General features: G+C 38.6%; 1 protein-coding gene across 3 annotated transcripts in view; it reads right to left on the bottom strand.

The window, feature by feature from the left end:
• Positions 1-27,920, bottom strand: part of GRID1 (glutamate ionotropic receptor delta type subunit 1) — a 507,351-nt gene that overhangs the window by 295,263 nt on the left and 184,168 nt on the right. For all 3 annotated transcript variants that reach the window (XM_085229265.1, XM_085229263.1, XM_085229264.1), the window contains exon 3: positions 2,371-2,655. In XM_085229265.1, the coding sequence (XP_085085391.1) occupies positions 2,371-2,655 (285 nt within the window). The remainder of the gene's footprint in view (positions 1-2,370; positions 2,656-27,920) is intronic.

Below are 27,920 nucleotides of genomic sequence, written 5' to 3'. Positions count from 1 at the left end.
TGGCTGGTTTTTAGAGATCAGCAGATGGACAAATTAAAAGCATTACTCTAAGGACTAGCGTGACTCCCACAGAGCAGGTAGAGAAGGTCTATTTGTTAAACAACAAAAGCCCAACGCTGGAAACTCTTCACAATCACTAACATGTGTTGCTCAAGTGACCTCCCTCCTCAAGGCCAGCAGTCGATTCCTGCACGTTGAGCAGAGAAGCACCACTGATGATGCTTAAGCACAGCTCTGCTGAAGCAAACTAATGAGGGCACTGGGCATGCCCTGAGAGCCAGGTGCTGTTCTTGAGCTCAGCATGCAATTTCCTGGGAACTAGGTTATTCATCCAGTACTCACCAGTGCCTGCCCAGAGCTGGCAAGATTCAATTGCCAAATGCTTCTTTACTGAAACTCCATCTTATGAAAAAGTCCTTCTGATGAAATTAGTATAAAATGGATATCCCATCCATGATGAATAGCAAAGGAAATAATACGTGGACAGCTACACAACGGTCCCCACTGATACGAACGTACTACCTGCAGTCATCTTTAATTCCCTTTTACTGTTTGTTTTATGGGTGACAAGTCTACCTGTGATAAGTGGAAAAGGTGAATTTGATATCTGAATTTACAGATTATGAAAATTAAAGACTTCAGGATTTGGTACTGAGATGTTAGCCCCTTGCCAAGAGCAAAGAAACAGATGTTTTATTGGAAAAAGAGGAAGTATAGTTCAGTAACCAGGTTTGCTACCAGGGAAAATAAGTGACAGCAGTTTCCACACAGGATATCTGTGGTTTTACCAAGGCCAGGATTCTTTGGGGATGAAACAGCCTTCCCCTTTGAAGACTTCTGAGTAAAGCAGCCTAATTTCTTTCAGGCTTGCAAAGCAAAAACTACAGATTACAGCAACTATGAAAATGATGTTTAAGGCATCCTTCTAAAACCCTTTTTTATTGAAAATTACCATTAGAATAATTTTAATTTTAAGCTTAACCCTCTGCTACATAGCAACATGGTCATCACTACTGGGATGAACTTAGAGTGCTGGTCACTGGTCAAAGATTACATAGGACAGTAAGTCAACAACGGTTTATTTGCTGGGCTCCTACATTTTTGAGTCAATTGATTACCTCTGTACAAGTATCACAGCAACCTTCTCATGCTTAAAATAACTGTGTCTAATTAAAAGTATGTAGGAGCCTCAACTGATTTCCCACTTAAAATCATCACCATCAACTCCCATTTGGCTGTTGAATAAACAGCTAATGACAAAAGTCAACTTCTTGTGTAGCTTTCTTTTCTTGTTGTTTTTAAATCATGAGTGGCCCAAATTAATAAAACAAATATCTCATTGATTCATCCATGAAAAAGCTCCATTACATAGCAATAAAACAAACACAGAGCTAACACTGCAATTGCTGAAGACCGTGTAAAAAATCTAAACTATATACAGAGATGCACATAAGATTATCTTTCCAACAGCAATCTAACCTCAATTTCCTTTTTTTATATTCTTTTCATACTAAGTCACCACACTAAAAATCAAGCACAACACACAGTAAACACAAAGTATTTGCAGGGTTTTAAAACATTCAATAGAAAATTTATCTTCCCCATTACAGATGCCATATCCTAAGATGAGAGTACTGAAAATACTCTAAGTTAATCATATGGAACAATGTTCCTACCAGTTGAGCAGGGTAAAATAAAAATAAAAAACTAGGCACATACTTCTCTTCACTCAGAGTTTGGCACAAATTGAGTTTTATATTTTTTCTTATTGCTTCTTTACATCCATGAAAGGGTATTAAATTTCTTGTGCAGAGACTTCTTTTTGCTATGTTTCAGCACAAAGTAAAAATTTTGCTGAAGAAGGTGCATCAAACATAGTGAAAATGCTAACTCTAACTTTTGGTTTAATTCCAGGAAACATAACGCTGTGAAAATTACTCCAAACATAGAAAAGTAAGAGGAAGCATGTGTGAAAAAAATATGGTAATAGTTATTTTGAAAATTAATTCTTAAAGGGAATAGTACTCTGCTTTGACAAAAAGTGTTTTCAGGGAATGGGTAGAGGCCATGTTGAACTTCCCTGCACAGCTATATGACCCTTGCCAATCAATGACAATGCTTTATTAATATTTTACTTCAGAAGTGTGAGATGATTCAAACTTTGGCTTTCTTTGTAGGTGTTGCTAAGCAACTTTGCTGCTTGTCTGAGAATTAGTTTTCACTGCAATCTTTCCTTCAAACCAAAGACCTGTGTCACTTAAAACGCTTTCTCCTTTGCCAGCAAGGGGCCCAGCAAGTTCTATCCCCCCAACGCTTACATTTCCCTTTCCTAGTTAAATTTAACAGCGTCTGAAATTCTGTTTCACTCACCGTAATCGCTGTCATAAAAGACGATGAATTTCTGCCACCGCAGCTCAGTGACCAATTTCAGCATAACATCATTGAGGCGGACCGGCGGCCGGGCAGCCAGTGTGTACTCCTCCTCCTCCAGGCTGGGGTTCAGGTGGCAGGCGGTGCGTGGGGAGCCTCCCGTGTTGCGCTGCACAAAGAGATGTGGGATGTGCATGGCATCTGTCAGGGACTGCAGGGCGTTGGCTGAGGCACAACCTGTGGATGTCACCAAGGCTAAGATCCCCAAGGTCATCAGGTCGCAGGCTGCAGAAGACAAAAAATAAAGGCGGGTTAGAGCAGGCTCATAAATTCCTTTGACTGACTTGCACACCAGGAAGGGGATGTGACAGGATTTGCCCTTGCCATTAAGTCAGAGTGGAAAAGATTTCTGTTACAGTATCAGCTGAAGCCTTTCAGAGATCATCCTGTATCTTTACAGTAGGCGACTTCAGTCTGTACAGATAAGATTAAGCTGGGGACAGATAGCATTACTGTTGCCATTTCTTCATGCCAAAGACAATCTAAATGGAGATTGTGGCCCTCACTGCAGGGCAGAGGCAGGAACCAAACTCCAGATCTTTACAACTCACTTCACTGCTTTCCCTTCTCTGCTGCACGTGCTGTAAGTGGTCTTTGGATAACAAAGAATAATTTTTGTTTCAAGGATTCATTTTAAACAATAGAGTTTTGAAAGATTTTCATCTTTTTTTTTTTTTTTTCTTGATGAAGATTTTCTTCATCAGTTTAGATGAAGAAACATTCACTGAGTGCCTCTCAGAGCAACAACAAAAGTGCCCATTAGAAGAAAGGCAATTCAGGAATGACTAAACAATTATTAGTAACACTGTAGTTCCCTTTAGAAAATCAGGGAAAGCACATACCACTGAAAAATAGATACAGATAATTGAGCCCGTCCACTTGCAAGAATGAAGCAAAACCAAGCTCAAAAGCGCAGCCTGGCAGGATGGGCAATGCCAGCAGCAGAGCCCCGCAGCCTGGGCCTACTCACACACGGCTTGCTTTTCCTCAGGATGAACCTGAGTGCAGCTGGAAAAGGTTTTCACCACAGCCCTTAGCTACACCTCAGCAGCTACTCTGTCAGTGCTGAGGTACAGCATACCCCAGGAGCGCTCAGCAGCCACAAGCCTTCACATAGGAGCCCAGTGCTTCTCACCATGTTCCTCCCTTGAAAAGGGCTGGGGGTTTGCTCAGGATTCAGCTCTCCGGGGGAAACAGACTGAGCAGAAATAGGAAAATGAATACAGGGTACTGGAAGGGTTCTTTTGTCCTCCATTTTCTAACATTTTCATTTATGTCTCCATGTTCAGAGGTCAAAAAAGCCAAAGGAGAGGGAGAGTTTATGAATAATTAATAATAATTAGCTGTTAATTATCAATTAATATAGATTTTTATAAAGTCATGGTAATTGAATGCATAAAACTGTGCTTAATTCAACCAATGGATCATTTCACCAAATATCTTCTTAGAGCAGATAGAAAATGAATTTATTTCACATTGATATAACTGAGAAAAATGTTTCGTCTTCTCTTTAAACAGTGTGTTCAACATGTATCCTAATGCAACAGAGAAAAACAAAATGCTTTCAAAATTATTTTCTTGATGGTCTTTACAATAAACATATCAGCTGCATTATCTAAATTTCCTCTGTGTTAATTATAGTTATATGAAATCGCGCTTTGTTTTTCCTGAGAGCTGACCTGATTTAGCAACAGGGAGGCATTACATTTGCCAAATGGGAGATCCAGGTTTGGGAACAGATTTGATTTCCCAGGCTCCTTGCCAGAGAAAACTGAACATGTCATACAGGTAATTTATTTAGTCACAGCAGGGGAGGGAACAAGAAACAGAGAAGTGGGAACAGAGGGAGAGAACAGCAGAGCTGAGCTACGGACCCCTGTGGAGAGCACCAGCCACTGAGCTTTGCTGCAGTAAGGGTGAGAAAAGCAAAGCCCCACAGATCCACGGAAGGAACAGTTTACTTACACAAACAAGACAGAAGGAGAGAAGAAATAAAGCCCTTTCTTACAAGAGACTGCATTCAGAGAGTCACTTATTCATGGAATACAGAACCCATCATCAGTTGCATTACAAGAGAGATCTTCATTCCGAAGGTGACAGTAATCAAAAGCTGCTTGCTTACCAGCAGCAAAAAGATCAGTGGTACAACAGACCACAGCAAACGGTTCGGCACAGACCACAGCTGAAATATCTCAGCAAAGATTGCTTTGGTTGAGGAACTTTCACAGTGTTATGCAGTTTGTGTCAAAGGGTTAAAATGAAGAATTAGCCAATCAGCTTTTACGTTGTGATATTTTGTCAATTGATTGTGTTCTGCCTGAAAGCATATGCTACACAGTAAGTGTTTTTTCCTCTCGCCTTTCTGTCTTCAGATAGTACTGCAAGCAATAAAAATTGGAATGACTAAGGAAAATAGGCTTCATATTTTCTGAATCATTTTCTTTAGTCAAATTACAGAACGTGAAACCAAACGTGTCATAACTTCAATAGAAGACTTGCATTATATAAAAATACTATGGATTCCAAGAAATTTAACCTCCACAGTCCTCACTGAAGAATAAGCCCTTAGCACATTTAGAGGAAAACTACTTTCTACATGAGTAGCACAGTGGGGAACAAGTACAAAGACATAATAGACTCTAATTCATTAACTCATAAACTCTCAAGACATCTTGAAATTGCTTAGCAATAGGATGTTCAAGGATTACACAATCTCAGAAGAAAACTGCCACTCTGTGGCAAGAGAAAAGACATGTAATTTTGTTTTACCTCATACTAGCTATTGATATAGGTTTGTTTAGCAATAGGGATTCCTACATTAGATTGAGAATCAATATATTACATTGGCAAGAGAAACTGGTAAATGATAGTTCTAAAACTTTCCATTTCAACATTAGTGTGTGAATAGTCTTGTTTTCCTCAATAATTTTGGACTGCGGACATAATAGAACACTTTCATTTTTTGCCTCAATGATTCTGCCTCACAAGAAGCACTAGTGTCACAATAGAATACCTTAATCTTTTGCCTCAAAAGGCGCAAGGACATTTTCTTTAGGTTGCACATACATTGTTTTAAAAAGTTGCACACTATGGCCTAATGAGCAACGGAAATTTTCCAAAGGCCTCAGTGATGAAACTGATAGTGAAAAATGGAGAAGAAGTAGATGGGCACTTGACCACCCTGGATACCACTGAGCATGCCCAAAGAGACATTAGCACATATGAGTCCTTGAAAAGGATTGAATGTGTATGCTAATGTACTGCATATACATGTCTTAATTGTTTAAATGTACAGTGTGAACTCTCAGATGGTGTGCTTGCTTGTCAAATATGCATTGTAAGGAATAAAACCATGCTGCTTTCTAACACATTGAAGATAGAGGGTTTTCTTCCCGGATTTTGGATGACACTACAGATTCTGAGCAACCATTCAGCATCACTCAGCATGTGACTGAGTAGATCTATAGTTACGTACCTAGGCTATCATTTCACAGGTACTTCAATGGGACTTCAACTTCTTGTACATAAATTGCACAAATCCCATTTTTATTTCCTTAAAACTGCAACAGAAGTTTGAAGCGCTGTGGTGCATACAAGTTTATTAGCATAAGGGAGAGAGGAATCCAAATGCACTGATTTTCAGTGATTTTTTTTTAATTACTAGAGCTGTACCACACTTTCATCTAGCAAAGATACTTTCATATTTATTTACCCTGAAGATAATATGCTGAAGTTTCAAGAAATAAAGAAATAATGACTTTGAATTTGAGGTCTACAGATAAAAGAGACAATGTTCGGGCAAACTTGTCTCCAGACTGTAGACTGCTATATGAATAACAATAGTTATTAGTTTCCTTATTGAATGCCTTCATCACTGTCAGGATGCATTTTTAAGAGGATACCACCATCCCACAGACCATACTGTAAGAAATGTGCATGGTAACCTGGTGAAAACATGATCGCCACACTTGAAGAATATATCTGCATATAAACCATTTGAGTCGATTAAACTATTTAACGGTGCTCTTGATCGATGTTCTAACAGTATATAATCTCTCAAGCTTATATTTGATTTGTTTCCTAAATTATCAATTAATACAGTTTTTAATCATCTCAGCAAAGCATCTCTTCTAAGCTGTTCTTTTGAAGCCCACTTTCAGAAACTTCCTTTTTCACACCTGCTTGACATTTTTTGTCTTAAATTGCTATTTCTATTACTGAGGAAGGGATGAATTCTTTATCTACTGCATTGTTGTTTGTTTATTAACATCTGCCTTCTCTGTAGTCAGCATCTTTTTTCCAGATTTTGTCAGATGTTACCTTTGTCATGATATTGGCAGAAATAACAGGTTGATATTTTTGGGAAGCCTTCTTACACCCATTTCTCTAATTTGACTCTAATATCATAGTGATACATAGTAATTTTTTCCTCATTTGTTGAGTGCATCTCTAACTCTAAACATATTCCGTTAGGATCACAAGTGAGACCGGAAGAGCAGCTATGATTTTTCATACTGTATCTTATCCCCACTGCCTTTTTCAACGTGTGGAACTCTTCATGGCATATGAGACAATGCCATAATTCTGCTTTGCTACAACTACATTCAAGATTTTACTGTTCTACCATTGATTCCTCTATCGCCATCCTGTCTCTGAAGACATATGAACAAACTGTAAAGTTTGGCATCAGCTTTATAAGGATATTTGCATTATGGGCTTTAGCTCAAATCTCCCTGTAATTGAATCCCTCTTTCACTCTGCAAGGAATCAAAATGCTCTAAGAGAAACTGCTATCCTGCTCCTGGTGACATGACAGTGTGGTTATCTTTCAGTCTCTTTTTCCTTTGTTTCCACAGTTATCAACAGTCCAGCTGCCACTGATTTCTAATCTAATAAGACATCCTCCTACTGACATTCACACTGCCTCTTCCAGCTTCTATGCCCTGACATCTTTCACTTCTGTGTATCACTAGAGCAGGTCCTGCCCACTTTGGACACAATTAGATAAACCCTCCCTTATTTTTTTTTTTCTTTAAATTATTTTCTTCTTTTCTAGTTTGACTAGCCCTTAGGAGCTCATTACTGTACAGCAAAGGAATGGAAATCCAGTCATGCTGCAAACACCTGGTATTTTTGGTGGAGTACTCTGCCATAAAATGATTAACAAAGTTGGCACTTAAGTGTTTTTAATTTAAGTTTCAAAGCTACCATCCTACTGAGATGAAGGACTTTACATTTCCCTTAGTACTATCGTCTCTGTCACCCTGGATGTGAAAGGTCATTTTTCTTGTAGTTTATCTTTGAAAACCAGAAGGAATAAAAATAATTTTATTATTAAAAACATCAAATTCAAGGAAACATGAAATTCTGGGAAAAATATATTTTGGGATACTAAATCCTAGTATTTCATGGGATTATTATCAATTTATGTAATTTATTCTGCTTCAAATCTAACCAAGTAGCCCAACTAGCAAAATATCACGTCACACACAATTAGCTGTTGTATTACTTGTGCATACAAAATTTAATCACCAATTTGTTTCATTAGTCAATTTATAAACAAACAGATGCACTTAAAAGTTTTGAGTAAAACATTGGTATAGCGAAGAATCGGGAGATTAAAATACATCAGATCAGAAAGGCGATAAGCTGTATTTTTAATCAAGATGTTAAGTGTTCAGGAAACTCATTCATGGAGGTATTTTTTAACTTAAAATGGAAAAGGTCTTTCTGGGAGATTTGTCTGGAGGACTGAGATGAGATTAAAAGGATGACAGTAGGAGGAAAAAGACTGCAGCCCTCCCGGCAGGTGTTTAAAACAAGACACATGATGACAGTTTCTTCACAAAGAAAAAATACCAAACAACACTGAACAGGGAAGCATTTTCATGCATGTATAAACAAGAACAACAACATCAACAACAACAAACAAAACAACAACAAAAAAACACAAATGTTTCTGAAGTAGCACATGACAAACTTCTATAGTCCAGAGCAAAAATCTACAGCAAATGCAGTCCCGCAGGAAAGAGGCAAGACTATTAACTATCTACATTTTAATTCTCTTCAAGCTTTAACAGGTATTTAAGATTTAAATGCCCTTGTGTAAATTCACTCTATCAGGCACACAAAATTATAGAATAACCTTATTAATACCACTAAAGATGCTTCTATTAAATGTGTTGATCTACAAAAAAAGATTAATTCATACTACTGATGAATTGAGGACAATATCAAAATCAGCTATGTAAGCACTCAACCTGATGACTCACTAAATTGGGTTTCCAAAGGAATGTGCTCTTCCTTAATTCATGTCTGATGGTGTCTGGTTACTCTTCAGCTTCTTTCATTAATTGAGAAAGGCAATTTATAACAAATTTACATTATTAGCACTTAACGCATGTCATTTTATGCAATTCCTCTTTGTTTGGATACTCAGTAGTAAGAATCTTTTTCTTTCTCTCATTTTTAATGGGCTTTTGCTTCTCTGTATGTTCTACATTTATAGTATACTTCCCCCTTATCAAAAAACTAGTATTTTATTCTAAAAACTCACATGAAGCTATAGTTACTTGTCACAACAGAATAACTGTTAAAAGAGAGAACAATATAACAAATGTCAGAAGTAAAAATATTTTATGTAGCACTTTTATTACTGTATCTCTTCACACACAGTGAAGTTGAACATTTCTCACTCCACCACACAGACCTTCAATTCAAACAAAATGCACCTTAAGACAAGAACGCAAATTTAAAATTACTCATGGTTTAACCAAACCAACCAAAACTCCTAATTCGCCCAAATTAGACTGTGGGTTTTTGGATATAGCATTTTAAGAAAAATAAATCTTTCCTCTCTTTCATTTAAGCAGCTGTTCTTCTACATTTGAGACCAGTACCCAGGCATTCCTGACACGATTACATTGGAAGCTACAGGAATGTCTAACATAGCCTCAAAGATCCTGATGTAAATCATGTTCCTGATGTAAATCATGTTGGTCAGATGGATAAGCTTGCTAGACTTCACAAAAACTCCATACAGATACTAAAAATAAATGAACTATGTACTCAATATAGAAGTAGAGCAAACTTTTATGTTTGCCCCCTCCAAATCCATGCTCTCAGAGCCCAACATCAAGCAAACATCCCTTTCAGCATTCATTTCTTAAAGCTGCATTGATAAGAGTTTACAGGAATTCACTACAAGGTTCTCTCCATCTCCAAGCAGCCAAGCACACTGTCTCCTGCGAGCTCATGATCTCAAGAACAGCTCCAAAACCTAACACGTCACATTGCCAGAGCATCTCCAGACAAGACACTGAAACTTTCTCAATGCAAATATATGCGATGTAATGTCCTTCACAAGGGATTCACAGCAATAAAACCGGGCACCATAGTCCAAAATCATGGACTTGCATAGGCTAACTGAAGCAGAAAGATGTATTTTGTGATACTGAACCTATAGTATCATCTTTAGTACCTGTGTGGACAAGACACCAACAGAGAGGCAGTCACTAACCCCAATGAGAATGAGAAAAGATCACTGACAAAGTTTTGTAAGCTCATATCTTTGCCTTCAACGAAACTAGAGGAAACAGTATCTACCAGCACTGAAATTTTCATTGTGAGATCTCCACTTTTTTTGCTATTTACTCTCCTAATAACTACCAACTAAAACAATTACATTAGGTAACACACTGAAGAAAAACAAAAATTACCACTTAAAGTGTTTCTGATTTTTTTTCTCCAAGATGAGAAACTTAGGTGTCTTTCACAGCAACTGAGTCTTAGCAACAAGAATGGTAAGTCAGTTGAAGAATATATCTTTTTTTTTCTTCTTAGAACAATCTACTATAAATTGCATGGGTATATCCAGCCCTATAGCTGAATACTTAGGTTTCTACTTTAGGAAAAATTCTCAGTAGGCCAGCTCACATCATTAAGTGATCCAAAAAAAACAGATATGCATCACTGCTTACATTCCCTAAGATAATGCTGATTATTTCAGAAGGCCAGCAGCTATAAGGGAAAGATTGAGAAAAAAAACAGTACATGTATATATCTCTGTGCATGCTAAGTGCACATGTAGTCAGCATGTCAACATATCTCCAATAAAGCAATATATAAAAACTACATCTAAGCAGTAAAGTAAAGCAAGAGATTTAGACATGTTTACAAAAAAATTTCAGAAACAGTATTATTTGATAGCTGCTCAGTTTTACTGAAATTCAAGCATTCAGTAGTGTAAACAAAAGAAAGGGTGAGGGGAAGAAAAAAGAGTTTATATAGATATTCCTCCTCCAACTTCCAACCCCACCACCCCACTCCCCCAAAGCAAGAACTGCTTGCTTTTCCTCACAGAACCAAAAGGAACGTTGGCAGTACAACCTTACTCGTGCTGCTTTGGCAATAGGGGAAGCAATATTTTAAAAAAGCTTACCTACAACTATATGCCTTACTGATACGTTGTGGGCCCATTCTTAGAATCACAGAATGGCCTGGGTCGATCATCTGGTTCCAACCCCCTGCTATGTGCAGGGTGCCAACCAGCAGACCAGGCTGCCCAGAGCCACATCCAGCCTGGCCTTGAATGCCTCCAGGGATGGGGCATCCACAGCCTCCTTGGGCAACCTGTTCCAGTGCTTCATCACCCTCTGTGTGAAAAAGTTTCCCATAACATCTAACCTAAACCTCCCTAGCTCAGTTTAAAACCATTCCCCCTTGTCCTATCACTGTCAATGCATGTTGATAGATCAACTGTGATTTCTTTGGAAAAGATCCCTAGGATGTGGCTCGAGCAATAGCAAGCAGCTACTCTGCATTAACCAGGCAATGCCTTCAGCATATATAAGATGTCAGAGTTCCCAGACATTACCAGGACTGTCCTTTACCTCTAAATATCAGTCATGCCTTGTTTCCTCTTTTATCTCCATGTTTCAGCATTTTCAGTAAACAGTTATTGCTGGCTTGTACATAGATGGAAAGATCACCCACTTTCAGCATGACAGTTGAAAAATGCTTTTGTTTTATAGGAAGTATTTACTCACAAAATTGCATAATTCCTTTCCCTAGAATGCACATTGACTGCAGCAATTGGAGGCTTAAAGTAATTTCCCTGGAAAAGCAAACCAAACCAATTTCAAAGCACAACACCATTTTTTTGTGTCACTATCAGCCTGATAAAACACTAGCTGCCATCCACGAGAAGTTAACAAGGGGGGGGAGGGGGGCAGGAAGAGGAGTTATCTAGACCAGCCTCCTGTTAGCTTTTATACAGTTAAAAAAAGATTCAAAGTGGTGAACAATATGCCATAAAGAAGAAATACAGTTATCAGAACTAGAGATGTGGCTTTCATTTAGCTTCTGGGAGCGTGTTAATAGCTCTCTTCAGTCTTTAATAATCTAGAATAAAACATGAAAGTCCCTTCATACCAAGTACAGAAGTAAAGCTGCTCTATGGGCAAAGCAGTTCAGCTTCCATACAACTGAGTGATGCCACCAAGTGGTGAACAAATGCACCAGTTGTTTTCCACTTTTTTTCTTCTTTTTTTTTGTTTAATCTTCATTGAAAACATTACTTTGTGTGCAGAAAAGATGCCAGCGTGAGGTCAGAACAGGGCGTATGTTACTGCTAAAAGTGCACTGAGAGTACATAGCGAAAGATAACTGATGGCTTTGTTTCACAAAAGACAGATCAGATACTGCTCTCTGGCTCCTCCAAAGAAGGTAAGAATCTCAGAGTAAAGCAGCTTTATAGCCAATAATCTACTTTATAGCTGAATTTTGCTTGCCTTTGCACTTGAGTGGATTTGGAAGACTGAGCCAGATAAAGATTGCATCACGTATTTGTTTTTTTTTTTTAGACAGCAATTTAGAAGTATGAGTCAAGACATGAATTATTCAACAATTTAAGTATTTTGTAGATTTTCTTAAATTTTACTTAAGAAAAAAAAAAAAAAATCAGCTGAGTGGTACCTGACAGAAAGTCTCCAAAATAACTGCACTCTTCTCAACAAAATGTAATTCCATTAGTAATGTTTTTCTCCCAGAATTGCAGCTTAACATGAAGTTTGAAACTGAATAAGCATTTCTGGAAATTTTAAATGGAGCATGGTTTTACAGAGCTGCACATTAGTCACAATGGCATCAATACTATTCTAAATCACCAGGTCGAACTGAGCAGCTTTGACTCCTTTTTTCTGTCCTTCTACATTAGTTCAAGGTAGAATTAACTGCAAACCACCTCAGTTATTTGAAGGGCACACAACTGTGTTTTTTCCTGAATAGCGCACATTTGACTTCCACTCCCCCAGCAAGTTCTTCAATAACTGTTTTCTTTTTCCCTTCAGCACAGACTAAACTCCATTTTCTCACCCTCTGCTTCTTTCACCTGCTTCTCATTACAGATCATAATGCTATACAAGTATTTTTTCCCACCTTCATTAGCATTCAGCAGGGATGCCCGACTCTGCTGCCTCCTTGGGGGCTGTTCTGCATGTACACGCTGAGTATTATTTCAACGTCAGCGTGGCTCAGGCTCAGTTCCGGCATGCACAAAAGGAAAACACTCTACTGCCATTTACAAAAAGCAGCCAAACGTGGCGGTTTCAGACAAGCTGATAAAACCTCCGAGTTCTGGTAGTGAGAAACTCTTTTGGATTCTGAGCAGTATTGACAAGCAAAGGAACACATTAGCCCTGCTTGCCTGTCTAATTAGCAGCAAATGATACATATGCACAAAAAGTGCAGAGAGAAACTTCGATTTTCTTTTCTTTTTTGTTTTCGTTTTTTTGCACTCTCCCTCCCATTAAATTGTTCTTCTTTATATCTTGCCTTATGCTGAAAGCAGGGGGGAGGTCACGCCAGTGTGAGCATCGCAACATTACTCCCAAACAAACTGCAAGAGATTTCTCCATCCCCTCGTTGCCCCGGCACACCGTGCACGTGCTGCTCAATGCACACTCCTATTCCCCAAGACAACTCCAAGCAAACCAAAACAGTGACATGTAATCCCTTCTCCATAACCCATTTGGCTTCGTGCTTCAGGAAAATGCCTACTTCAAAATGACAAACTACTGCAAACATCACAAGGCGGTATTTCACTTCCTCTGATGTAAACTTTACGCAGGAGACGTAGAATTAAGCATCTAGGCATGTGCAATACTATCAGAGCTTCTGTGCTATGAGAGAAAATAAGTGTCACAAGTCAGTAAATTCAGAAAAGCTACAGTCACTTCCACACGCAGCCAAGCAGGCTCCTTACACCACAGGGCAGCCCAAGGAATCTATGCTCTGAAAATGTATCCTAATCATCCTGTTTCTGATGTTTTTCCCCCAGACAGGTGTTAGGTCTACCAGCAAAATGGACAGGGCCATTACATAAGCCATGGAGACACCAGGAAGCAATTTGTGTAGCTGGGGAAGTGTGCTCATAATGAGTGAACCAACTGCAGCAAACAACATGTATTTATTTGTGCCAACTGCTGAAAGACTTGTAGTGTTTATAGGTCTAGCTGTGAGTACTTATTTATAGCATATATTTATTGACAGAATTTAGTGGTTGATTTATTGAAAAATCTCTGCAATGTACCACATCCTTACAATTGCATCCAAAGATTATGCAAATTTTCCTAGCCTAGCAACAGTCTAAAGCTACTATTTCAGTTTATAAAGTCAACTTCAAAAGGGACACTTTTTTTCTTTCCTTACCCATAAAACACATAATGAATGCCAAAATCATTTTTGCTTGATACTCAGAAAAAGATCCACTCCTCACTCAGCACCAGTATTTCCTACATAGAGGAAAGAAAACAAAAACAAATAGAATAAAAACCATTTTGCCACTTTCAAATCCCTATGGCCATCCAGAACTGCAAGATGGGTGGCAATCCGGTTTGCCTTTTAGCAGTTGCCCAAGAGTAATTTCAGATGCCACACACAACTTTATGACATTTAACAGAACTGCGTTAAATTCAGCAGCAGTCTGAATTTCCCTCTTTCCCTCAGCTCCGCCATGTGCCAAATCAGGGAAAAACATCAAAACCTACACAATTTTAAGAGATCTCATCTAAAGAGATGAAATGAGCCAGTTGTTCAAACATATTTAACACCTGATAGCTCTCGCTACAGAACTTACGACAGATTTTCAAAACATCTCAACCTTTATGCACCTATTGCCCAGAGGCTGCTTGAAGACTAGGCCACTTTCTTGGAAACTTAAATGAGATCTGATCTCTCAAATTTTTGTCTGTACACTTTGATTAAAAAAAAAAAAAAAAAGGAAATATCTCCATCTCTGTAGGTAAGCAGATTTATATGACACTGTGGACCAACACACATCAGCACAGAAGCAGAATATTTCTTTAATATCATGTTATTCAAATTTGTTTTAAAATTTTCCTAATAATATTTTGCACCTATTCTTTTTTGTAGATATGAGAATCACTTTAGGGAAGACACCGTTTTAAAACTAGTAAGTTTTCCTGAAGATGCACAGGTTTTGTAGAGGTGAGTGCCTTTCCAGCACAGTGGAAAGCTCTAAGAAAATCAGCTTGAAAGGCAAATCAAGAGTCATCTAGAAGTCATCAAGCCACACTCTCTACTAGAAGAATCACAGAATCATTAAATTTGGAAAAGACCTCCAAGATCATCTAGTCCAACCCCAACCCATCCCCCATGCTTACTAATCATGTTCCTCTGTGCCACATCTGCACGTTTCTTGAACACATCCAGAGACAGTGACTCTGTACCACCTACCTGGGCATCCAGTTCCAACACACTGCCAACTCTTTCAAAGAATTTGTTCCTAATACCCAGCCTGAACCTCCCCTGGCACAACCTGAGGGCATTATCTCTCATCTTATCACTGTTACCTGGGCGAAGAAGCTGACCCCCACCTCAAAACATCCTCCTTTCAGGGAGCTGTAGAAAGCAATAGGGTTTCACTCTTCTTCAAAGTAAACAGTTCCTGAAGAACTGGAGCACTGTAATGACTGATGACTGCATGTTTTAAAGAAGCTTTACTTCTCCATTGTTCACCTACTGACTGGGTTCTAGAAACTCAAAGAAATATATTCAAAGCACGCATATCACAACTGCAAAGGAGTCTGTTAATGTAATTCAAGTTTCTGTGAGCTATGCAGAGAATTTTTTTTTAAATACATAAACCTTACAATTACCTGTTAACGTGGGCCAGAAATAGAAAATAGGTACATTAAATTCATATTGAAAAAATAATCAGCTTTATAGAGGATTTCATTGAACAGAAATAAACACACATTAATACTGTATTTCCTGTTCTTTCCCAAATGGAGTGCATCACCAACCAGACCATCTAAACTTCATTTCAAGCTTTCTTAGAATGAAGTTGAAGAAGGAACAAACAGAGAGGGCAATCTTATGCACAGATTATTCAGGTTGCTATGGTTAAAGTATCATGCTAACAATTAAAATGCTTTAATAATAAGACAATTGATGATCCTATTATTCTGAAGTATGAGAACTTTCAAAGATGTACAATTAATTACAAAGCTTACGTCTGTCATTAAATTGAGACAAATAAGATGTCATGTATATGAAAGTAATTATTTATTTAATAGAAAGACTACAGGCTGCACAGTGGAAGAAAGATCCAGAAAGTGAATATGTCAATATATTCAAGCCTAAACTGACTAATCCAGAAGATCTACTATTAAAAGGCCTCAGCTTGCACTGAAAGAGGCTATTTCATTTCCAGGCTCCTTCAACTTCATCCGATTTGGTAACTCCATAACACAAAATTATTAAATTGAATAATAGAAGACAATTGAGCCCCATAACATCCACACATAAATGCAACGACACTTCTAATTAGGCACTGTTTAAGGTATGTTACCAATAAATATTAACTGTTGTTAGGTTTGCATTCATTAAGCGTCATTTAAAAAAAAAAAAAAAAACCTCCAGGTAACTTTTAATCACACACTAAAACCAGAACAACTTTGCCCCTGTTATCCCTATTGTATGATTAGGATAAATCGCACGTAACACAAAGTGAGCTTCCAGTGCTCTGCAGCGAGAGGAACAGACCCTAAGAAACAAACACAGATCTGAGACACTACCAAGATGGGACAATTAACAATTAGTATGGAATTCAAATATCACACTTTCTTCAGTCTGCTTCTTCAGGATGTTATAAAATCACTAGATATTACTCGCATGAAGAACTGAATTCTTAAACATAGATAAAAGGCAAATACTTAAACCTGTATGTTAGGTCTTACGCCAAAGAAATCAGTGCCAAATATCAGCTCCCTTCCTGGACATGCAAAGAGATCAGTTTAAAAGAAGATGCACTTCAAATACAGAAGCAGATAGAGCGGGTCAGAGAATGGTCCTGCATTTAAATATCAATTCTCTTCTTAAAATGTTAAAACATAATGAATGATTTATTAGAAAAGTGAATTTCTACATAGAGATAGCACTACAACTGAGAAGTTTCATTTATTCATATGCTATCAGCTTCTCACTCAAGGCTTTAATTACATCTGTGCATTAATCATTGAGTCATACAGATTTTCCGAGACTACATGGTATAGCCATGTGCTCAAGTCATAGGCCAAGAGAAAAAGGTTCAAAAGCCAAATGTTAAAAAGCTGCAGCAGCTGCAGCCCTCCTGCAATTCCCAAACTGTCTGATGGAATGGGATGTCTGCAGTGAGAGGAGCACCTCCATTCTTGGACTAATACAAATCAAGTTAGGAGGAGATGCCACAGACAAATACTGCCAGCTACTATGTTAATCTTCCCCATTGGGCAAGGTTTGCTTTTGCTGCTGTTGTTTTTATTTGCTTGTTTTTCAGTTATTGCTGCAAGATTGCTATGCTTGTTTTATTTTTTTTCTTTTACTGTACATGATCTTTATAAAATCACCATCGCACTCAGGATAAGTTAAAAAGCACAAGCTATATAAACTAGCTAAACTGCTGCTTCTTTTTTCCTGTCTTATTTCCTAACAATTATTGAGTTGGCCATCATACAATAAGTTGACTGCAGTACTCAGGCCTGGTGGCACTTCCTCCTCTGGGATCTTGTGTATCTGATTTCTAATAACCTCAACAACTAGTCCTGCGGGTTTCTAAATTTTCCAGAGGTTCTCCAGAAGTGAGCAATTGCCTGAGTTCTCCAGACAAATCATCAAAGTGTACTTTCTGCAAGCTCAGACATAGCTCTGTTTTGCAGACTCAGTGGCTACTATTAGATACCCAAGCTCTCCAATTCACTTAAGGTAACTTTTTCTTCAGGATCCAAGATCCAGACCAGGCTATAAATTTTCATTCAAGGAAGTTGACAGTTAATCTGTGACATCACTTTTGAAGTTGTTCCTGACACAGCCCTTTAGCTAGTATAAGAAATTTTATAAAAATAGTAACATCACCTTCATCACAGTCTTTATTCTTTCAGATGTACATGATATCTTCAGACTGAAGATTTGCCTTTCCCCTTTTTCTTTCCCTCTGTTTACCGCCTGAACCACAGAATCACTTCCCACAAGTAATCTTTCCTCTCTCCTTCCTTAAAATGAGCGCTGAGAAAAATTGCTCTTCTAATTCACAGTCAGTTTTGTGAGGAACCCTTCGGTCATCAGCTGATTGAAGACCTCACTAGGAACACAACTTCCTGCCTTAATTTCAGTTTGATCTTTATTAAATGGATTTTTTTTTCCTTAACAATAACCAATCCTTCCTCCAAGAGCCTTCCACAATCACAGAACTTCTGTGGATCTTTCCATTGCTTCCTTTATACTATCACATAAAAATCTGTCAAAAGTAGAAGTCAAAAGGAAAGCAGAACAGCCATTTTGGAAGTGGACTTTTTCAGCTGCTGAATGTATGTTTCTGCACAGAGATTGTGATCTTAGAAATCATTCGCTGTAAATAAACCAATTGTGAAGGAAGTTTCAAAAACAATGATTCACAAATCACAAAGCTTTTTCCATAAGAATTTCAAAGCAAAGTAGATGCACCCCATAAGGTAAATCATTTACTATTGCATAGTTGCATCACCTTCAGGAAAGCGCTACGCTTTGTCTTCCCACTTTCTTTTCTCTCTTATCAAGTACATGTGCAAGTACATCGCTTGGTTTTTGGAAAAATAAAATTGAAAGTTTTACACTGGCTTACACAGCCAGAAATTTCTCAGAGAGAAATTGCAGATTCAGATTCTTCTCATCACAGACCTGAATCACCAAGATAGGCTTGCGCATGACCAGCATACCTAAAGGCCTTAAATTTTTAGTTACTAATATTATTTATTAAAAGCCTTATTATTGTCACAGCTTATTCATCTTCTCTTAAATGACGTTTTTAAGCCAGGACTTGGATAACTGAATTTTTTGCAAGGTCTATCTGGTAGTGCCTTGGCTTAGAAAGTTCCTGAAATGCAGACAGACAGAAAGGCTCTTCAGCAGTGCAAGTGCACACTTGTGCTGAAAGGTACAGCTTGCACATATTTACACACAGAATACAAACCCTCTACAACCAGTTCTGTAGTTTCAGTCTACAGCATTTTTTGTAACATCTATTACATGTATGTCACTCCAAAAGTAATGCTTCTTATTTACTTCCATGAAAATTACAACAGGTTCAAAGAGCACAATAGCACTTTTTCATAGGGCAAATTCTCAGCTACAAAGCAATAGTTTTCAACAAAGTTATCCCCATTGGTTTGTGCATTTGTGCATCAACCAACACCTCACTGTGCTCACATCCACTACTTGGTCTCCATAAACATTCAGCAAGTACTGAAGAATGTTAACAGGTATCATTTTCTCTGCATGGAGGAATTCAGTTCCACAGCTTAGCTTCAAACACAGTTCCATACCAGATGCCATTTTGTCAGACTGCCCGCTCTGCTTCCCTGCTATCACACAGCAGCAAAATGTAATAAAATATTAGTGGGAAGGTTCATCCTCTACTAGTGCCATGCCACCAACACCTGCCTCTGTTTCGTGGGTCAACATAATAAAACAGGAGGCGTTACTTTTGGAGCAGCCCTCATACATACAGTGCTATGAACTGCTTGTATTTAGGGCCTGATTCATCTGAATAAGTGACTCTTTTGAAATCAAACGGTATTTATTCCCTCACTGTGCTGAAACTATTTTATGCAACCAAGAAGAACTACCTCCAGGATAAGCCATGTCAGCTGATATTTCAGAGAGGCCTTTTGTCGGAGTGGCTCTCCATTTTTACATGATAAGCATATTTTGATATAGTTCAAATCTGTATCTTGAGATTGCCTGTCTGGCAATGACCTTGTACATTTTATTACATTCTAAAATTCCATGGGGATCAGTCTTATTTTACACATATATTTAGACTGATGTGTATTTCTCTGTTTTACAGGAAAAAAGTGATTTTTTTCTACTGATAACAGGGTATCTTAGCTATACAGCCCAAAGGATAATACATTTTTCTCAACCATAGCACCAATGGATGGTGTTAATAAGGCAGTTCTAGCTTAAAGCAAGCTTAAAGTTTAGAAGAAATCCATCCCCATCTCACATGCTTTACATCTTACATCTAGACTTGCCAGGCACAACCCAAACACCCAGATGACCAAGGACAACACCTGCTGTAAGGTCACATTGCTGCCCCTGTTCTTTAGCTTAGTAGCTACAACAGAGCATGGCAAAATGCTAAAATAGGCAGCATGACCGGATCCTGATAGCAGAAGAGTAATCTTCAAGTGTATTTAAGCCCACTTTGATGGTAAAACTGGATAGACAACTATTTTTGCTCTTCCACTACAAGCCCTTTACAGCTTAAAAGATGTGACTGTGCAACGCAATGAAATCTCATCTTTTTTTTCCTCCCTTCGGATTCTCTCAGCCTGTTGCACTTCTGTGGATGCAGACAACCAGACACTGATGTGTTAAAGAGGGGCGATGGGGAAACAGTGGGATGTTAGGAGCGCCTAAGCTTTTTTTCCACATTAACTACAGGAGGAGCCGAACTTCTCTGAACATCAAAATTAGATGAGGTTTTTGTGAGCAATGACCAAATATATCAGCTAAACAGTCAGAAAGATTGCACAACAAAGATTACAAACATAATACAAATGAGATAAAAGGATGTGTGGAGTTATAATACTTCATTAGTTCTCCCTTGAGAACGACAAATACCTAAGATTTTAGGCAAAATGCTTCTCAACATCTGTTGGTCATTTACTTATGCTTGGATTGGCAAACTGGCAGGGAATAGGCAGCAACTGAATTAAACCCTCAAAAAAATCAAGTCCAAGAAGCCTGGAGGTTTAAATTTGACCAGCCGGGTCACCTATAATACAGAAAATCACTTTCTTTACCTTATAATGATAACTTGAGGGATGAGGTACGCATGTACATGAGGTACACCTATGAGTTTCATTGATGATCTCTATCACATAAGACTTTCAGCTAAATTTGTATATTCTAAGCAGAAAACCTATCCAGCTATTAATTCACCATTCTCAATTTCATTGCAATGACCTAACGCAACATAGATCAAATCACAAAGAACCTTCACAATACCCATATTTTTCCTGAGAAATGCACTCTGAATAAGGACCACTTGTTAACATAAAGTTATGATAGCACTTCACATATACAATGGATGAGTTGTTCATGTAGATAACACTCAGTCTATAGGTTGATTTTAAGATGCACAGAAATGCATAACAAAAAGAACAACAGTGTTTTCTACCAATGTTCTCAGCTGGGCTCGTCTCTGTTCTGTGTTAATTGCAAGCTAGTTTTCATGTTGTGTGGATAAACCAGGACAAGTTGCTCACAACTGAAGCAGCGAGACCTCACCAAGCCCCAGGAGCTGACCCAGCAGCATAGCCTCCAAGCAGCTCCAGGCACCACAAGTGCATGCACAGCCCAATATGGGAGGAGCAGGCAAACATCTGCTTGGGTTTCACAATGCTAATGCACTGGAAAGCAGACACAATATCCAAAGAAAAAGCATTTTGAAATGAGAGTTTCTTGTCTGCAGATCTCTGCTGAAGACATTTAAATATAAAGCTCCATACAACAAATGTCAAAAGTTTCATATGAAAACCATATACAGCATTTAAAACAAATTCTAAACAATTTTTACTTTAAATCCAACCTTCTTGATTCCTTATTTTGAAATCTAAATACTTGCAAAGGTAACTATAATTTTGGTTCTGAAACTGAAAACCAGGGGGAGTTGCTGAAGTGTTCCAATGCTAACTGGCGCTTGCACTCTCAGCTGGTAGCGTGGTGCTACAGCCAAAATGTCTTCTGTACCTGCCCATCCCAGCAATCCATACCTGTGGATCATCACTGGGCAGCAAAAAGAAGAAAAAAAAAAATCAGTAACAGTGGTTCAGTGGCTCTAGTTCTCTCTGAAGCCCCTAAGGAAAATAGTTCATGCAAATGTCATGTTGATTGTCCGTGATGCCTGCATACAGATACATCTCCTATGCACTTCCCATCTTCCCTAAGCATATCAGTCTTACTAAATGCCTCTCCAGCTCTCACCTACACGCTTCTGCTTTCTCATACATATATTTGGGACAACACATTACTCACAAGTGCACGCAGACTGTTTTCTATCTAACATATGCATACAGCATCTGTTGATACAGGAAGAGGTACATTCCTTGCGTGCCAGTTTTTAACATGCCTATACAGTAGACTAAACTCCACTGTAAATCCCAGAAGCAGCATGTTTCTCACAGTGCACTTTGCATTCCTTGGGAACAGATGTTCAACTTTACTGCCTTTCTGGGGTGCCTCAGACAGGGCTGCAGGTGCTTGGAGCATCAGTTGGGACCATCATAGGCTCCAACAATGCTTCCCAAGTTGCCAGGTGTTTGCCAGACCAGAAGACTTTTGGTCACTCTCTTGTTACCACAAAGCTTTTCCACTCCTCTCTCCCCACTTTGCGACCTGAGCAGGACTCAGGTTGAGCCCTGTGGTTCCTGATCACACTTGGCATCCCTCTGAGCCTCAGAGCAGCCAGAAGATCCCTTGAGTGTCTCAGTTAAAAAACCAGTCCCCATGCTTGACACAGATCACGTGCTACATCAGCCCATAGACAGTTGATTTTCTCAAGGGTCCGAAGCTGAAAAATTTTTGGCAACTGAATGGTCTCTGTAAAGGCTATTTGAGGTGAGCATCACCTGACAACCACTTGATTCAGTTCTTTGCTATGAAGAGCTTGGGATCTCACAGGCAAGTTACACAAAGCCTCCAGCTTAAAGCATTGCCAAGTTCCCTGCTACACTTTGCTTATGTGCCAACTAAAATGGTGACTGAATCAAACAGTTCCCAGTCTCCGTAGTTCAGAAACCCAATCCAAAAATGGACTACTTTATCAAGAATGCCAGCATTTGCCTAGAGGAAATGTGACAATAAGCACAGCACTTTAAGCCACCTACACAAATTAGGACTAACAAAACTTTCGTTACCTATAGGGTCAATTGGATTTGACTAAGAAAATTTATTTCTGGTCTCTGCACGTAGATGGGAAAAAACAGAGGCATCACAGAATTTATGGAGACAAATATATGATAGTGATGTCCAACTTCATGAGTAGTGATTTCCTTTTATTTCTTTTCTTTAGATTTTCATGGAGAACTTGCATGAAACACTCAGCAGTATTCTGTTCAAGTGATTAATATAGCATGAAGAGAAATCTGTACTTGTGACAATTCAGGTCCTGCATGGCACAATCACGTACGAGTAGCACTGTTTTTGGCTACTGAAAGCACAGCAGTGCAGCTGCTATAAAAATCAAGTGACTAGAAATCTGAATTCCTGTAGACTACTTTTCATATAAACAACTATCCATGAACTTCTTGTGCAGACCAGAATCAGATCTTTTCTGTTTCAAAATATCACACATTTTTGCAATCGATACACTGAATGAAAGCTTAAGAACAAGATTTCTTTTGAGGCAAAACTTTGGGAGCATTTGGGGACTCCTGCTAGTCTTTTATTGTTCCTCTGTCATGGTTCAATTTTGCAACCAGTATAAGCAAAACCCTCACTGAAGGGAAAGAAAATACTGAATATAACATACTAGCTGTCTAGGTGTGTTTAGGTCAGTGTCTTTACCATATCGGTCACTAATACCACATGAGTCTCAGAAAAGCTTATGAAAATCTTATGCAGACATACTCAAAATCCAAATTCCCATGTGAGAGTATTATTCAAAATATCACCATAGCTTTTGTACTGAAGTATGAGAATTTTAAATTCTTTATAATTTCTTAATCCTATCAAACATAGTTGTGGATTTTCTAATTAACCGTACAGGAGTCTAATCCTTAAAAACATAAAAAACAACTACTACTACTAAGCTCCTGAGCTTTCAATGTGTTAAATTGGGGGAATTAAACAAATTTTTGCTGGTTTTAAGCCTTGACTCTGCATCCCCCGGAGACGCAGTAACAAAATCTCACTTGCTTTCTCATTATCCGTCTTCCAATTATGAATCCCGTTTGCACAGAAGTTCCAAGGTTCTACCCTTCTCTACATCATTAATCAGCAGTCTCTTCTCTCTGATTACCTAGCTCTATTTCCCATATATCTTCACAAACTATGATCACCAGAAAGTAAAGGGGAAACAGGAAGCAGTTGTAACAAGTTTATATTAACCTTTCTCCAGTGACACTTGGCCCTCTTTTCATGAACTGCAGTACAGTTGTATAATTCATTACTTCTCCACGGGCACAAGTGCACAAGTCTCAGCACTGCCTTTCACCTGCTATTACAGTGCCCACCCATTTACCTACAGTAGTACAGTCCAAAGAACGAGAAAGATATCTGTATCTTAGAGCCATTATTTTTTCTCTTTGAAGTTAACATTGTAAAATCATCTGTTTAATTGAGTATTGCAATTGGAAAATTGTATACAATTGGAAAATTGTATTTTGGCTTCAGTAAAAGCCACAAGCTTTCTAGTAATACTTAAGAGGCACTGCAGCATTCCTGTTTTAATGGAATCTCATTCTCAGTATTGCAGCAAAATACCTCATAGCAGTTCTTGAAAAAGGTAACAAACAAAAGAATAATGAGACAGTTATAAAAATACTTCCTCTTCTTTAAACGTTTAGTAGTGCCAAATCATGTCACCTTCGAAAGAGAAGAAAGGCAGAACCAATATAAAACCACAATATAAATCCATATAAAGACTTTGCAATGCATCCATACTGAGCAGCTTACAGCCGCATCAGCTTCTGGAATGTGAGCCAGATCATTCTGAAGCCACTTGGGTTTTGCTGTACTACAGTGCACTAAGCAGTGCAGGCAAGCTCGCAAGCGACACACATTTCACGTCTGCAAAGTAGGGCAGGAGGTCTGACATCCTGGTTAAGACTCACGTGTTTCTGACACAGAGCCAACGTAGTACTTATGCCTGCATCAGTTCCTTTCTTTAAACACAAATTTTGCAAAATGTGATGGAATTCAAGATTCGGCAGAGCCACAGAAATCACACAAATCTCTCACGTGTCCTAGGAAAATTATATCACAAAAAAATGAATGATTCAGTCTTGAAGTAGATCCAGCTTGCTTTTTCTCTGGCTGTGGAATTCATGGGCTGAGAGCATGGGTTAAAAATGCCCTAGGGATATTTCATACTTCTATACTGAATTCTGTACAGAACTTTTCAGCAAGGTTTTCAACCCCATTATTCAGCTAAGATGGAAGAGGAGGTTATTTCCCCTGGCAATACAATTCTCCCCCTTTAAGCACTTCAAAGTAGGATTTAATACTTGAAGCTGGAAATGAGGGTCCTTTCTCATAACTAAAGCAAGAGCATGCTGTGTACTGCTTGCTGTTGCAATCAGAAGCCTCATGACTCATTTCTTATATCCTCATAAGACACTTCAAATGGAAATGCACTTTCAGGACGCGCAAATATCGCTGTTACATGGCAAATGATTTATTAAACCATCATGAACTTTTACAGTGCTATTACTTGTTTTAGAAGAGGTTTTATGTTTCAACTGGATTGTGACTCTACTGAACTTTCTTTTTGGAGTATTTCTTGCAGTTCAGCAAATTGTACAGAGATGTGTACGTCGCATACCTTAGTATTTTCTTCCAATATATTAATGAAGAATATTAACCACTAAAACCACAGATAGAATGAACTTCAAAGAGATTAAAAAGTCCTTTTTGAACCAAAGAACAAAATCATGGTCTTCATTATTCAGAGTTTTCATTTTACTGCCTCAGCATCCATATCAAACACAGTATCCATATTAAACAAGATCACTGGGTTAACACACACCATCAAATAAAAAAATACTGGCAAATAGTGGAGGCTGAGCCCTGCCACAGCATCGAATTCCTGCCCTCGAAGATGAGCACCTCAGAGTCAGTACAAAAAAGACAGATCTCTTGGAAAGAGTCCAGCGGAGGGCCACAAAGATGGTGAAGGGCCTGGAGCATCTCCCCTATGAAGAAAGGCTAAGTGGGTCTGTTTAGCCTTGAGAAAAGACGACTGAGAGGGGACCTGATCCAGGTCTATAAATATCTAAGGTGTGGGGGGCAGAGCGGCGAGGCCAGACTTTTTTTTTTCAGCAGCGTATGGAGACAGGACAAGGGGAAACGGCCAGAAACTGCAGCATAGGAAGATCCACACAAATGTGCGCAAGAACTTCTTTACGGTGAGGGTGACGGAGCACTGGAACAGGCTGCCCAGGGAGGTTGTGGAGTCTCCTTCTCTGGAGATGTTCAAGATCCACCTGGACATCGACTTGTGTGACCTGGTGTAGGGAACCTGCTTTGGCAGGGGGTTGGACTTGATCTCTGGACGTCCCTTCCAACCCTTATGATTCTGTGATTCTCTGAGAGTTTGCACTGCTGATTTTGTTGCTTGATCTATAAATTATATCTTAGACAAAAGTATTCGCTCACCCCTGAAAAAGCAGTTTCCTGTTTGCATCATCTTTGCTGGACTTTCATAATGCCCTTTTAATTTCAGAGACTAAGAACACAATAGAAATTCAAACCTTAGAGCAGCTCAGGCAGACCTACCAGTCAGAATTATAAGAAACATTAGACTGAATGGATGAAAATCAGGACATTTTATTTTATACGTCTCTCTCTATATAGCATATATCTACTTTTTATCCACATGCAGCCATGAGACCACAGGCTTTACCATTTGTGCTTAGGACAGATAACTTTTAAGTCACGCTTAGAAAATAGGATTGGTATTCCTCAGTAAGCTAGAGCTTGCATGGCCTCTTAGTTTCTTGCAAGTATACCTAAAAAAACTGTTCATGATCAGTACCACAGCTTCTTGTGCTCAGTACGAGAAAGAATATTAAACCTGGAATTCAATCTTTGACATAATTATGGTGATCGACATAAGGGGAAAAAATAGTAAAAGCAAACCCTTGTTATAGAGGACATGTCAAATAGTACAAAACTTGGCTACACCAAAAAGCATTACCTCTCAGATTTGAACACACCAGTAAAATAAAAAAGGCCAGTGGAAAGTACGCATTCTTTTTGGCTTAACATTTTGGACCAGATCAGATAGAGCCATTGCTTTGAATGGCATAGATAGAGCCATTGCTTTGAATGGCATAGATAGAGCCATTGCTTTGAATGGCATAGATAGAGCCATTGCTTTGAATGGCATAGATAGAGCCATTGCTTTGAATGGCATAGATAGAGCCATTGCTTTGAATGGCATAGATAGAGCCATTGCTTTGAATGGCATAGATAGAGCCATTGCTTTGAATGGCATAGATAGAGCCATTGCTTTGAATGGCATAGATAGAGCCATTGCTTTGAAAATTCTGTTTCTCAGAGGTATCAAAAAAGTTAATTCACGTCACAGGAGACCTTCTGCTCTCCTAGCCCAAAACTCTACAGCAAAGATTTACAAGAAAAAAAGAAGTTTGTATTGGACAGTAGCAGTGTAGAAAGTGACTTTTACACTGTCTTTTAAAAATAAACATGAATACTCATTAAGAAGTACATATACATAGTTCAGTTCAGTACATAGAACAGATGAAGCTCTTCCTGTAGTTAAGACGTGAAATTACCAGAAAATAAATCAGCAAATAAACAACAGCTGCTCCTTAGACCTTACAACAAGCAAAGACAAAGCTGTGCACTGCAGAAGAGCCCCACTCCGAATACAGAAAGGTCTGTGCTAAAAGGGAGTAAAGGAGCCACCTGCTCTCCTCTTCCCTCCCACCACTCTTATTTTCTTCTTAAATAAATGCTGGTCAGCAGTTCATACTTAAAGGCTCAAGCAAATAAGCTCATGTTCTGTGACCGTATTCTCCATAGCCTCACAGGTGTACCAGTAGTTTTATAAGTTGCAGCAGGTTTCTAAGCAATTTCATTCAGTAGACTACAAAAGAATACTTTCCATAAAAAGTGGCAGATTTTAAATCTTTATATTTTTAATCTCTTGAACTATAGAATGACTTGGGTTGGAAGGAACCTAAGGGATCAAGTTCCAACCC

This window comes from Meleagris gallopavo, chromosome 8, assembly GCF_905368555.1.
Source record: "Meleagris gallopavo chromosome 8, MGAL_WU_HG_1.1, whole genome shotgun sequence".
Taxonomy (NCBI): domain Eukaryota; kingdom Metazoa; phylum Chordata; class Aves; order Galliformes; family Phasianidae; genus Meleagris; species Meleagris gallopavo.
The sequence above is the reverse complement of the archived record's forward strand: the minus strand, read 5'-3'. Positions and strand labels throughout refer to the sequence as shown.